This window comes from Macrobrachium rosenbergii, chromosome 31 (assembly GCF_040412425.1).
Source record: "Macrobrachium rosenbergii isolate ZJJX-2024 chromosome 31, ASM4041242v1, whole genome shotgun sequence".
NCBI classification, from domain to species: Eukaryota; Metazoa; Arthropoda; class Malacostraca; order Decapoda; family Palaemonidae; genus Macrobrachium; species Macrobrachium rosenbergii.
Window position 1 is genome coordinate 25,541,020 of NC_089771.1, and position 15,241 is coordinate 25,556,260.

Below are 15,241 nucleotides of genomic sequence, written 5' to 3' on the forward strand. Positions count from 1 at the left end.
AAGACTCCAGCTAGGAAATTAAAAGTATATATATATGCATACATACATATATACACATACATATATAAATATGTATATACATACACATATGTATATATATAATGTGTGTGTATAACTAGTTTTTAGCTAATGTCCCAGCTGGAAAGTGACTAATAAAAAAAAATTTTAAAAACTCACTTTTGACTAACGTCCCCTCCGTCAGCCACCCCAGCAGGCCCCTGTCTTCGCTCTCCGTGGACTCCAGACTGCTCTTCGTCGCCGTCAGACTGTCGCGCCGGAGCGACACAGCCGCCGCTTCGTTGATACTCGACAGAGCTATGGTGTTGCCGGCGCCCGAAGCGACAATATTCGGACTGGTGAGTAACGTGGAGGTCAGAGTGGAGGCCACAGCGGCGGCGGAGGAGGAGGAGGAGGAGGTCAGAGCCGCCGTGGGGGAAGTGGTGGTCATCGTCGTGGCGGCCGAAGGGTCTCTGGAGGTCCAGGGCGCCGCCGCTGAGCTGGCGACGCCCGTGAGGGTGGTGATGGCGGCGCTGGCTAGGTAGCTCCCGCCGCCGTCGGGTTGGTCCTCGTCGGCGAAACTCTCGCCGCTGCCGGAGCCTGAGTCGTCGCAGTCGTCCTCCACGGTCTGGGGAGATGAGGAATAATTCGCGTTAAATTCTCATTCCCGTTAAATTCTTACTCTACCTGACTTTTCATTAAATCATTATTCTCATTAAATTCTTATTATTTCTCAGTCTCATTAAATACTCATTAAATTCTTATTCTCATTGAAATCTCATTACATTCTTATTATTTCTCAGTCTTATGAAATTCTGAATAAATTTTTATTCTCGCTGAATTCTCATTAAATTCTTGTTCTCATTAAATCCTTATTAAATTCTTATTCTCTTGAATTCTCATTAAATTCTTATTCACATTAAATTCTCATTAAATTCTTATTCATTAAATTCTTATTAAGTTCTTATTCTCATTAAACTCTCATTAAATTTTTATTCTCATTAAATCCTTATTAAATTCTTATTCTCAGTAAAGTCTTGATTATCTGAAGATTAAGGAAAATTAACTCTGAGACACTTTCATTATTTCCGAAAACTGTCAGGGAAGTTTTATGTTGGTGCAGTATAGTAAAGGAACTAATAATAATAATAATAATAATAATAATAATAATAATAATAATAATAATAATAACCCAACCACAAAAGTGACAACAAATCCAGGTTAAAATCAACCGCTACATTCTACCACTCGGCTCCAACTCACCCCCGGAACTCCTGAAGGCGGCTCGCTGTCGCTGTCCTGTATCATCTGGGCCTTCTTCCACAGGTGGGTCATGAGTTTGTAGGTGGAGTCCCTCGAGAGGAGGGAGCCGAAGACGTAGCTCTTGCCATCGATCGTCTGGAGCCCCACGGCGTTCGGGATGATCTTGGCCGTCCTCTCTTTCTGGACGCTCGCGACTTGGCTGATGGGAATCAGCAACTGGAAGCAGATGAGGCGAAAGGTATGAAATCTGAGCTTTTGAAATTAATATCTATGATAAAAACCTCTGTGGTAGAACCCTTGATAAATGAATCTGATCCTTTAGTGTCTGTAAAGTAAATAAGTGTGGAAAACTCGAAAATAAAAGAGACAAAGATATGAAAACTGAGCTTATGAAAGTAACAGTTATGGGAAGTTTTGACGAGAACCCTTGACTTTCTGAGGAAAGGTGTTAAGTAAATATGCCTCGTTAAGTGAATCTGAACCTTGAGTAACTGTAAAGTAAGGAAGTAAGAAAACATCCTAACTGTATTCTGAAAAAAGTACAGCGATCTGCACTGCCAAATTCTTTTCTGTTGGTGTTATCTGGTGAAGAAACTTCTAACATTTGTCAGTAACAAAATCTAATGTTAAAAAGAAATTAATAACTTGATGTCATATTAAATACGGTTCTTTCCTAGTTTAATAAAATGTCCTGGCATAAAAATAACTGCTTTCGGTAATGAAAATGTCTTGGGATGAAAAATAATCCCCACAAAATGTCTTGACATTAAAAGCAACTTCCACCACATGACGCAGTATGTCATGGATTTTATCATCAATATACTTGTCTTTGCTTATTCTTACAAGCAGAGAAAAACCCAAGAGAAGTAAAGAATAAAAAGAGTAAAGCAAAGGCAACATGTTTATCATGAAGTCTGCTTGGAACTTCTAGAGTACTGGAAATAGATTAATATTCCCAAGTATAATATCATTTAAATAGGTAAAAATCTGGTACTTCTGTGTTAGTATGAATATTTCGAGTACTTTTATAACTTTGTCCTTTAAACCTTCTCACTATATTATAAATTACATTCTATTAGAAGACGTCGAGTAAATAGAAGTAGTTAATGATAATCCAACATAAGAAGTCCCTCTTACCATTTACACATCCAGTCACAGCATAAATTTACAAGTACCAAAATTTCCAAATACCAGAAGTACCTATATATTATACTTACAACTGCGTTTAATTCATTTCTTACTTATCTGAATGATATATCGTACGTGGTAACGCAGTCACAAACAAATACTTACCAATACTGAAGGTAACCACGAAAATATACAAAATACCGCGGGTAACTAGATACCCATACAGTTCCCATATAGTTGCATGCAGTTAATATAGTACGCAGATGCCTGATATGTCGTGCGTGGTATAAAATATAACCCTTGTCCATGAACGAATGTATATATATATATATATAACGATATATATATATATATATATATATATATATATATATATATAGATAGGTGAAAGAGAAATATTCACGCAAACTCTCTCTCTCTCGTGGTAAAAACATAACCTTTGTCTATGAACGTGAACTATACACACACACACACACACACACACACACACACATATATATATATATATATATATATATATATATATATATATATATATATATATATATATACAGGGAAAGAGTAATCTTTAATCTCATTTCTCTCAAAAATATAACCTTGTCCATGAATTGTGAACTATATAAAAATATAATATATATGTCCATGAATATATATACTATATATATATATATATATACACACATATATATATATATATATATAGTATATATATATATATATATAATTATATATAGATATATATAGAGATTAGAGAGAGAGAGAGAGAGAGAGAGAGAGAGAGAGAGAGAGAGAGAGAGAAGTACAACATTAATCCTTTAACTCTCTCTCTCTCTTCTTCCAAAGAAAAAACGAGTACACGGCATGGTCAAGGATTTTAGTGCTCAAGTTCATCAATAATGCATTCGTTATCAGCCAATACTCCGGCCACCTACCCCAACCTGTTAGCTGCGAGTACCATGCTCACCTGTTCCGACGTATCAGCATGGAACCATTACACCTACCTTTTTGGTCTGCAAGTTGGGGAGGTCCTCAGACCTAAACAGTCTGGGTTTCTTCCAAATTCTAGCAAAATCTAGACGACAGAGTGGCCTAGAAAAAGTACTTTTTGCCTTACTGACTTTACACGATGGCAGAAGTCATATTTCGTGTCATGAAATATTTGTAATGCATATATAAGTGTGCATATCACCTTTGTTAAATGCATTATTGTACTAAGGCTTCTTACCTCATCATATTCTCCACAGACAAATGATTTTTCGTAATACAGATTCTTCAGGCACATTATTTTTTTCATTAGTTCGTCATATAACGGTTTCATCATCGATTACAATGTCAGACTTAATTTATCTATTTTTCTCAAAATAAATTTTTGGAAATTTATACATGAAGAAATTCGCAAAAAAATAATATAAAAAGAGTGTGCATTTAAATCTACCAAGGACCGTCAGTGATAAATTACACACACAATACTCAAGTCTGAATGTCAAGGGTCTACCTCGGGCGAGTTAAGAGAGGAAATATTGACTAGAAGTATCATACACTCACGAAATCTTGACCAAGACAACACCTTGGTCTTAACTCCCTAAAACGAAGGAGTTTTTTATAGCTCCATTTCACGAAAAATAAAAGAACAATTCCGCTTAAATTTGATAGAATTATATTTACGTTCACGATGACGTCAGGGAATGTTTGCATAAAGACGGAGACAGTGGTTTTAGAACTTCGGGAATGAAAGCAAGCATGACTAGGGAACATTTTTGTTATTGGCATTCAGTCTCTATATAAAGGTTTTCCAAGGTTTAGAAGATTTTAGAACTACTAATTTTTACCGTTGAAAATAACAAATGGAAACTTACAAAAAACCACTCGACTGACTTTTAAGAACCAGAGAATAAATAATTTATTTTAGGCTTTGCAATTTTCGTTTCTCTTCACGGTCCTATCGTGTATCCAATTTTGAATGTTAACAGCATCAAATTCCTACTTAAAATACAAAGAATAAGAATGACTTAAACAAGAGAAAGTATATTTTGGAAAGAACTGGTACCCAAAGGTTTTAATTAGCAAATAGAATCCTGTATGAGAACCGTGATGCATTTCTGAACAACGCAACAGAGACGGGCCAGGCCAATACAACCAGTACGAAAAGAATATATAAATAATAAATTCTTGCAACTTGCAGACCACACAGAACCACGTAAAAAGAGAAGTCACGCAGCTATAGTTAGAATCAAGACTGCACAACGCATGCAATATACGCTACCAGTACCAACAGGATAATAATGAAACGTTTAATATTCAACTGCAAGCCACGTAGCGTTCAACGTTCGAGTGGCAAGGCAGAAAAACGTTTTAATAGCTAGTTAGTTAAAGAACTTTAGAACTGCAGTCTGGAAATCCTTCGTACCAATAATGGAGCCTAGATTGTAAGCAATACACTAACAATCCTTCACAAATACACACGCACACACACGTACATACATAGTATTCTTACACATTTATATATATACTGCAAATATAAAATAAAAAATGCCTAGATCCATCCAATTCCCCAATCACATAAAAACAATGAGGAAGCGATAAAACGACCATACAAAAACTACTAAATGCTCCATCCTATGCCAAGGTCAGGCACTGAGAGAGAGAGAGAGAGAGAGAGAGAGAGAGAGAGAGAGAGAGAGAGAGAGAGAGAGAGAGAGAGAGAGAGAAATCGATACACCTCACTAAGAGCGTTGCTGCTCCAGTACCAGATACAGAAATACAAGTGTGGAGTTTAACAATACGTTTTCGAAATCCGCTGGGCCATTAGTGAACGTTATGTTTTTGACTAACCCTGTATCAATATTTTTTTTTATTAAAATCTATGTTATTGCGGTTCTTTTATTAATTTAAAGGTCAGTAAAACATAATAACTTGGATCCAAGCTTGAAATTTATAATAATTGACGCTGCTTAGTGTATGTTTGATAAACCTAGACCTATATCTGACCGTTGATAAACCTAGACCTACAGATGACCTTTTGATAAACCTAGACCTATAATGACCGTTGATAACCTAGACCTACAAATGACCTCTGAAAAACCTAGACCTTCAAATAACCTTTGATAAACCTACCACTAAAAATGACCTTTGATAAACCTAGACCTATAAATGGCCGTTGATAAACCTAGGTCTGATAAACCTAGACGTACAAATGGCCGCTGATAAACTTAGGCCTACAAATGACCGTTGATAAACCTAGACCTATACATGATCTTTAATAAACATAGGCCTACAAACGACCTTTGATAAACCTAGACCTACAAATGACCTTTGATAAACCTAGACGCAAAATGACCTTTGATAAACCTAGACCTACCAATGATCGTTGATAAACCTAGGACTCACAATGACCAAATGACTCAATGACCTTTGATAAACAGACCTAGCAATGACCGTTGATAATCCCACTAAATGACCTTCTAGACCAATGATCAAAAATGACCTCACAAATTTGATAAACCATAGACAAATGACTGTTGATAAACTCAGACTTTGATAAACCAAGACATGCAAATGACCTTTGATAAACCTAGACCTACCAATGACCTTTGATAAGCCTAGACCAACAAACGCCTCTGATAAACTTAGACCTGTGAATGACCTTTAATAAACCTCGACCTGCAAATGATCTTTGATATACCTAGACCTACCAATGACCGTTGATAAACCTAGGCCTATAAATGGCCTTTGATAAACCTAGACCTGCCAATGATCTTTAATAAACCTAGGCCTACAAACGACCTTTGATAAACTTACACCTGCGAATGACCTTTGATAAACCTAGACCTACGAACGTTCGAAGCCGATTTGAAAATGGCGCAGAACTTTAGACCTATGTAACATATCCTGAGTAACCTACGTATACCCATGACACATATTGCGTGTCATACAGATAAAAGTCAGTCTGAAGTCACCGTGTGACACCGTGTCAAGCTTAAAATAGGTAACTCCCGCGAAATGACAAACGTTTTGAGTGGCAGCGTCTGTCATATAAGAGTCAAGCCACGTGAAACGTACTCCGAGTTTTGTTTCATTTTGTACTGGGAAACAGTAGCGAGAAAATATTATAGATAGACTTATTGTAAAGTCTGTTATAATACCTGTTGTTTGAGAGAGAGAGAGAGAGAGAGAGAGAGAGAGAGAGAGAGAGAGAGAGAGAGAGAGAGAGAGAGAGGGGTTGTCGAATATTAACGCTTGTTTCCTTAAAACATCATTGTCTCTTTGGACTTATACTTTAAATTATGTACCTGTAGTTAGTAAACTTTGGTGGGTCGAATATATATTAAACTATTATACATATAAATTAGGGTATGTATAAATATGTATACATTATAATATATATACATTATTAATATAGATATATATATATATATATATATAGGGAGATATATAGATATATATATATATATATATATATATATATATATATATATATATATATATATATATATATATATATATATATATATATATAATAATCAAACTTCATTTTACAGCTTCATCAAACTGCCATCTGCCAAATTAAAAAAAAAGAACTTGAACAATTAAGTAATTCACAGAGCAATTTCAGGCCATTACACCAAAGAAACGTAAATGGCAGAAATATAACTGCAATAATTATAACGATACTATTACAACCAAGAAAGTCATTTCATTAAAATGACTAATGATGATAGACGAAGGTACAGGTAATTAGGGGGTCAGTGTAGTATTACAGAGAGTACAGAGTTAGTCCCCTATTACAGGATACAAAAACGATTATGAAGACTGGTAAGATAATTTAGTAAGCAAACTGGTATTTAGTTTGAAATAAGGTGGATGACCTTATGGGTCAAGGTTCAACACATGCAATTACAAAAACACGCAGCAGAAGCGTTACTATCGGAGTGAAATCAATATGAGATATTAGACTAACCAAGGAACCTAAAATGTATAGTTATATTCAACAATTCCTTGTATTATAAATTTCATAGAATTCACTGATATGATTTAAGCATAAAAATGTATGACTTTCATTTAACAAGTAACAAATAATACATAATTTATTAAATAAACATCACAAATAAGGCTTCTTTCTTTATTGTAAATTCAACTTACTCTTCTAACCGATCAATTCTAGCATAATATTTTAAACAAACAATACTGTTATTTTAACTTCAAGAACTTTCTCTTTAAGTAAAATAAAAATTTTGCAAAGAAAGTACACCTTTACACTTTCTCTTCACGATTGAAAATCTTTCCTTCACTCCTTTGCCTACCCTTAATGCTTACTTTCACTCAACAGTAAGTAATGACTCTCAGTCTTTCACTTTTTAGTAATGACTCTCAGTCTTTCACTCTTTGGTAATGACTCTCAGCCTGTCACTCTGCCTTTCACTTTCGAAAGCTTTGAAGGTTTTCTAAAAAAAAAAAAAAAAGGGCGAGGGTACATATAATGGCAGGGAGACTAGAAAGATATTTTTGCTTACTTTTTGCAGAGGCGAGAGAGGAAAATAGGGAGGGAGGGGGGCCGTGGCCCCCAGGGCCACAGTTTTGGGAGCTCTCCATTATATCTTAAAGGAGAAACAGCACTGCACGTTTCAAAAACTGGTCCACAATATCAGCTGAATCTAGCCTCCGAATTTCGTATGTTTAGTGTTGTTATTATTATTATTATTATTATTATTATTATTATTATTATTATTATTATTATTATTCAGAAGATGGCCCCTATTCTTATGGAACAAACCTACAAAAGGGGCCACTGACTTGAAATTCAAGCTACCAAAGAATATGGTGTTCATTTGAAAAAAAAAAAAGTTACAGAAGATAATACGAAATACAGAAAGAAGTGAAATTCACAAGTACAAGGTGAATTGTTTTAGGGTAGCAATGCAATGCATCTTCGCTTGAACGTTTGAGGTTCTAATTGCGCAATATCCTAAGAAACGCTGGTAGGGTTCATGTTCTGAATAATAATAATAATAATAATAATAATAATAATAATAATAATAATAATAATAACAAACATTATCGTAAAAGCTCAAATGTTTACTTTTATAAACGAAAGCCAATTTACAATCACAAATAATGTATCTATTTAATATCACTACAACAGCAAAACTACCACACCTTTCCCTTCAAGAAAATGGATAGTCGATGATAATTGTATTAAGCCATCGATCTCGGTAAATGACGTTTATCAATTGGTTCCCCTCAAAAGCAATCAGGAGAATGAGAATCTAAACGCGCATGCGTTGTGTGAGCTTTCGTAAGTGAGCGTGTGTGTCTGCTAATATAGCTGTTGGTATAGGTTACCTATGTAAGAGAAGTTTTCGTAGGGACGAGAGAAAATATTGTAAAGAAGCTATTTATAAAATCTATTCAATAACATAATAAATATTCCTTAATATATGGGAAAAGGTCATGATGAAATACAATATTCATGAATGATAAAAGGGAGATAGTATATTCTACATAAGACATTCATAAAACATATTGAAAACAATATAAAGATTCTCTTAACGTATGAAATTATGCAATATATATAAATATATATACTATATATATATATATATATAGAGATATATATGTATTACATACATACACACACACATTATATATATATATATATATATATATATATATATATATATATATATATATATATATATACATATATATACATACCTGTATATGTTAATTTAAAAATGGAAAAAAATATTCTTAAGGGTCCTGTAGCTGATATATAAATACACTAACTTTCTACACAAGAATGACAGACAAATAAAAATAAAAATGAAAAAATAAGCAACGAATAAATAAAATGGGCTTCTCTGTCAGAACCTAGTCTCGCCATTAACAGGACAAATTACGAGGCACTACTAATGAGCTCCTCATTACTTCACGCAATCCACAGTACGATAAAAATACAATATCGGTGCATGAATGGTTCCACAGTAAAAGGGGAAGATTATTTTTCATTTATATGAATGACTTTTAATAAGAATACTAGTCAGAAATAGTGAAATTTGAGGGTAGATGGTATATGGATTATTATTGGCTTATTATTATCATTATTGTTATTATTATTATTATTACTATTCAGAAGATAAACCCTATTCATATGGAACAGGCTTACTGGGGCCAATAACTTGACATTCAAACTTTCAAAGAACATATCCACTTGAAAACTTCCAAAGAATATGCTGTTCATTCAAAAGAAGTTGCAGAAGATCATAGGAAATACAGAAAGAATAGACCAGTTATCAAAGAAAAAAAGAAAGATAAATGAATAAATTAATAGGTAAAAAGAAATAGAGAGTTATCAGAAAAGAAAACAGAGATAAATGAATAAATTAATAGGTTAAAAGAAATAGAGGTTATATCACAAAATTGGCAGCATGAGTGGAGGGGTTTTCCACCACCAACGACGAGATTCTTATTAATTTTTTTTCGGATGATTTAGAGAATCTGTGTAATTTGGGTCATTACTATAATCCGGCGCAAGTCCGTAACTAATAGATAGGCACTAGACGGACTGGATAAAAATTAAGAGACAAATAGAAAAATTAAAAGGAATTTGAAACCTACTAAGAGAAATGATGAAAAATAACAATTATAGGTAATTTGTTAGTTAATTACTCTATATGCACACACACACATATACACTATATATATATATATATATATATATATATATATATATATATATAATCACAGAAACATTAAATTTCCTCCCAAAATAGGAACGTGGCTTCGGAAGGTGTACGACTTCCGGTTTTCATATCATATTTTGGGACAAAGCTCCTTACCCTGTGGGGGGTTCCCCACCCTCGTTGCGAACAACAACAATCGACCACCTACCAAGTAGATCATCCTTTGGTCAGGTCACCAGAGGCACAACAGAATAAATAAAGTGGCCAGAATGCTTCTCAACACGGCTATATTAAAAAAGGAGAAATGTATCGTTCAAAATGAGGGAAACAAAATGAATACCTACCCTACTGACGTGTCCGAAGATTTTCGAATAGAAAGCGAAGTAATTCGGGGTGATGTACAGCGTTCCCTGAAGTAGGATGTCTGATACCAAGGCACAAGCAAAATCTGCAAGAAAAAAAAACACACAAAGAGTAAACACGCAACGTTTAATCCATAATTCCCGTAATTTCAAGGCTAATAAAAGGGCAGCTCTGTAAACTTGAGCTACGCTCGACGCATTACTGGTAAAGTTTCAATGCAGGTTATTTTTGACAGACTAAAGAGAGATTAATAGGATAATAGCAATAAGGACGAGAAGGGACGAAAGTGAGGGACAGACCCACCCGCCATTTGAAAATCACAGAAGGTTATAGAAATAAGAGAAATGGAATTATGAAAGGAAGGTACATATTCTTTGTTTCCATTCAGGCATTCTGTATGGCATATTCCATATGAATGTCTGAATAAAAAAAAATAATTATTATTATCATAATATAATTGACACTGGGTAGATCCCATAAATATGATATATTAAATAACGTCTGAAAGTCCAGGATTCCTCCAATATAACATTACTCGTTTTAGTCTGAGTTTGGCATTCGCCAAAAAAATTATTAAATAAATAAATAAGTGAAATAAAATACAGAAGCAAGAGAAGAAACAATAATACTATGGCTATTTAAATAATATTGTGGATTGGAGACCGATGTATACTTCAAATGTTTTCATATTATGGACATAAACAATTCTGACTCATTCTACCTGTGATGGGGCATTACAGTTATTTATTTTGCACTACGCACAGAATACATAAATCCAGATTTAGTGGATAAAATATGATGGGGACCATGCAGAATTGGCCTGCATAAAAAGCATATGTCTTATTTATTTATATATATATATATATATATATATATATATATATATATATATATATATATATATATATATATATATATATATATATATATATATATAAAATAAATGCTAAATTAATCGAAAGCCAAGAACGAAATTCACAAAAACTATTAAAGCAAGTCTACCATTCAGTCACTGGAACAAAATCGAACTATCAGTATGAGATAAATGTAATTTTGAAAACTAATTTTTGGTTATTTAACCACTTGCCCTATACATAAAATCACACACAAAAATTACTGTCAGAAATATTTACTAGAAACTTACTAAGGTTTCCCTCAGTCTCTCTCTCACGTAGCGCTCATTACGCGTGTCATGCGTGATGGCAACACGCTGTAATCATCTGCATTATGACGTAAACATAAGGACAGTAGCTCCCTTGGTTGCTTATCTTTCAACCTACAGATATACGGCACCGTAATCACGCTACTAACGAGGAATGGAATATGACATTCAGGCCAAGCACTGGGATCTATGAGGTCATTCGGCGCTGTAAGGGAAATTGGCAGTACGAAGGTTTGAAAGGTGTAACAGGAAGAAAACCTCGCAATTGCACTGTGAAACAACTGTTAGGAGAGGGTTGAGGAAAGAGAATATGAGCGGAGGTACAGTAAATGGAATGAAAGGGGTTGCAGCTAGGGGGCAAAGTGACTGCAAGGACATTAATTGATGCTTATAGTGCACCACGTACGGTGCACTGACGGCACTACCTCCCCTGCGGGGACTGATAAAAATGAGCGAATCTAAATAATAGCAGGTAGGCGTTAACCACAATGTCTCTGAAAAAATTGTAATATAGGTATATCACTTTTAGTTAGAATGGCGGGAGAGAAATCATATGTTCTTATGTGAAAATGTATTTAGTGGTATAAGGAGTAAACTTAAATGTATTGCATTGGTACACAAATAGCAAGACTCCTCACATAAAGTTAACCGTAATGGTTGCTTTGCCCCGCCAGCAATGAATGACTTAACTCGCATTTAGGGAAACGAAAACTTTATCCTTTGCGAAGACAAAACTGTAATTAAAATGGGTTAAAGGAGGAATATACACGCAACGTTGGTGGGCCCTGATTACTAGTTGATGAATAAATTCAGAATTTCACTTGTCTTGAACACTGTAAGTATATAGCAATTTTTATTCGGAAGTATACATCTTTTACAGTAATGTCATAGTGTTTATTCTTTCTCTTGTAGTCTATTATATGCAATTATTTTTCATATTTTCTTAAAATGTCTCTTATCATAAAGCCAGAATTATAACGGCATGAAATTATGTTTTTTCTATCGCTAAAAGTCTCTTATCAAAGACATACCCATAAGATCTAAAAAAATCTCAAAACTGAAACACAAATACCCTTGGAACTCTATAAATTCTAGAATGGAGAAGAAAAATTAGCCCGAAGAAAAGGAAACAGAATGAGGAGGAAGACAATTAGATATTATTGCAGAAATTAATTTTCCCCTTCAGTTTTTTCAATATATGAAAACTTACGTAAAATACAAGAGATGTTAAATTGATGAATTGGTATCAATGTTATGAAAAAATTCCTTGCAGGTATCGTCAAACATATTTGGTTTAGTACTGTGAATTTTAGACAGATTAATTATGAAAATATGAGACCGCAAACTTAGCTAACGCTAACAGCATGAAGACAAACAAATCAAATGGAAAAATTAATCTCTCTATTTAACAACGGCATTTCACCCTAGGTTTGCATTTAGTTATTTTGAAGAATTAACTTATCCTTCTAATTAGACTTAAATTTGCTTTCTAATTATACATTATGGTTTAATATCAAATAGAATACTTTCAATATTAAATAAAATACTTTTTTGCCGCAATGATTCGTAATTGTCGTGAATACGAGAGGGCGCGCGGTATAATGAAACATGGGTACTAATATCCGTAGAGTTTATCAGTTAATTGGTCCCTCGTAGACTTTGCGAAATCAGCGCAATACCGGTGATTTTAGCATCGATTCGTATCATTGCCGATCAAATTACTTAATTACGGATAAAAATGAGTGAAAGATGAATACTAATTTTAACCTCTGAGATGAAAAAATATTCATATTTTTATGATTTTAATTGTGAAAGCTGTAGTTATCTTTTAATCAGCGTACACCAGGATTATTTACAACTATCGCGTTTCGTTGAATATTAGTTGATCTGTAAAAATGATTCCTTATTGAATTTATTTTTATATATAATACATCAACCCTTTGAAATGTTACTGGATCATATTTAGCCAGTGGAAAAAGATATAATATTCTCTATGATTAAACTTCAACTAATGGAAGCAAATACTAGTTCATATCTGTTGCAGGTAAGTCTGCATTTAAAGGATAATTATATCTTTTTATTATTATTATTATTATTATTATTATTATTATTATTATTATTATTATTATTACTATTAGAAACGTCAATTCTAATAACAACAGCATTAACGAAGGCAAAATTATACTTTATAAAATTTCTCGGAGATTTTATTTTTATAAATCTGGAAAATAAAACCAACATAATCACAAAATAATTACAATATTTTATCAAAATTAAAACTCGTGCATCCTGACCCGTATAATAAAATAACCATAGAAAGCAGTAATGAAAGGACAGAACCCCCGAATCCTTATAACAAAATAATTCACAACGAACATCACACGGGATATCTTAATATAATACTACGATAAACATACAGTACATTTGGTTCGTATTTTCGCTCTACAGTGAAGCTACGCAATTCTTGGTCCTGGTCAGAACTTGGACGGGTGACCAATAACGTTAGAAGCACAACGCCTAAAATCTAATATTAAAAACAGCAGGATAACAAAAATAATGGAATAACGCCTCGTAACCAACAGAATAACAATGGCAAAATTCACATTCAAATGACAAATTCCACACAAAAAAAAAGCACCGCATAAAACCACAACAACAAAAGCCTGCAGAATTCACATAAATGTGCCACAGCGTGACGTGCATGATGTTATTAATGAGGCCAGAAAAAAAAGACCACATTTTGCATAAAGGTGCCATGATCCCCGCTGGTCTGGGAGCCATCCGGACCGAAATGTCAGGGGATGCGAGACCTCCATATTTCATTGGGCAGCGGCGTCTGACGCCAGACCGCAATCAGGAGGAAGTCTGAAAAAGCCTCGGTTCTTATTTGTTTATTTTTTTTTTTCGGGTTTAAAAATCGAGGGACTGAGATTTTTCAGACTTGATCTTGAATGTGATCTCGTGTCAGACGCTGCCCAATGAATATATATATATATATATATATATATATATATATATATATATATATATATATATATATATATATATATATATATATATATATATATATATATATATATATATATAATATATATTTGTTTTATCAAAAAGGGAAAGAAGTAGATATTAGAAAACATATGCCGATCTGGGCATGAGAGAGATATATATGATATTTGTTTTATCAAAAAGGAAAGAAGTAGAGATTAGAAAACATATGCTGGCGGATGTTAAGAATTGTGGAATCAAAGAGACTGAGTAATAACGCATTAACATAATATATTCATAAAAAACTAATCACAGCGTAAGAAAGAGGTTTCGGCTATCAGTCCTACTTAAGTAAACAAAAAAAATAGCAAATATAAACAAACAAATTAATAAATAAATAAAAAAACTAATGACCTTTCAAGCAAAGCGTTGGAGGTTTTAACAAGAGGAATTACGTTAACAAAAGGGTGAATCACTATAACCTACATCTAAAGGGTGGGAGACTAATTGATTGATTCATTTGTTTACGTAATATGGCGTCGCTCAGGCTGCTGGTATAAATAATTTGGAATGAAAGGAAGCAATAAGTTGAGATTTGAATCGGTTTGTTAGGGCTGCCATATTCGAACGCAAGAAAGTGGTTAAGTGCTTTTGTAATGTGGGA

General features: G+C 33.6%; 1 protein-coding gene across 6 annotated transcripts in view; it reads right to left on the bottom strand.

Moving 5' to 3' along the window:
- LOC136855443 (uncharacterized) overlaps window positions 1-15,241 on the bottom strand; it is a 71,820-nt gene that overhangs the window by 3,089 nt on the left and 53,490 nt on the right. For all 6 annotated transcript variants that reach the window (XM_067132484.1, XM_067132486.1, XM_067132487.1 and 3 more), the window contains exons 4-6: window positions 10,412-10,515; window positions 1,261-1,476; window positions 178-625 (exon numbers count right to left, since the gene is read on the bottom strand). In XM_067132484.1, coding sequence (XP_066988585.1) covers window positions 178-625; window positions 1,261-1,476; window positions 10,412-10,515 — 768 coding nt within the window. The remainder of the gene's footprint in view (window positions 1-177; window positions 626-1,260; window positions 1,477-10,411; window positions 10,516-15,241) is intronic.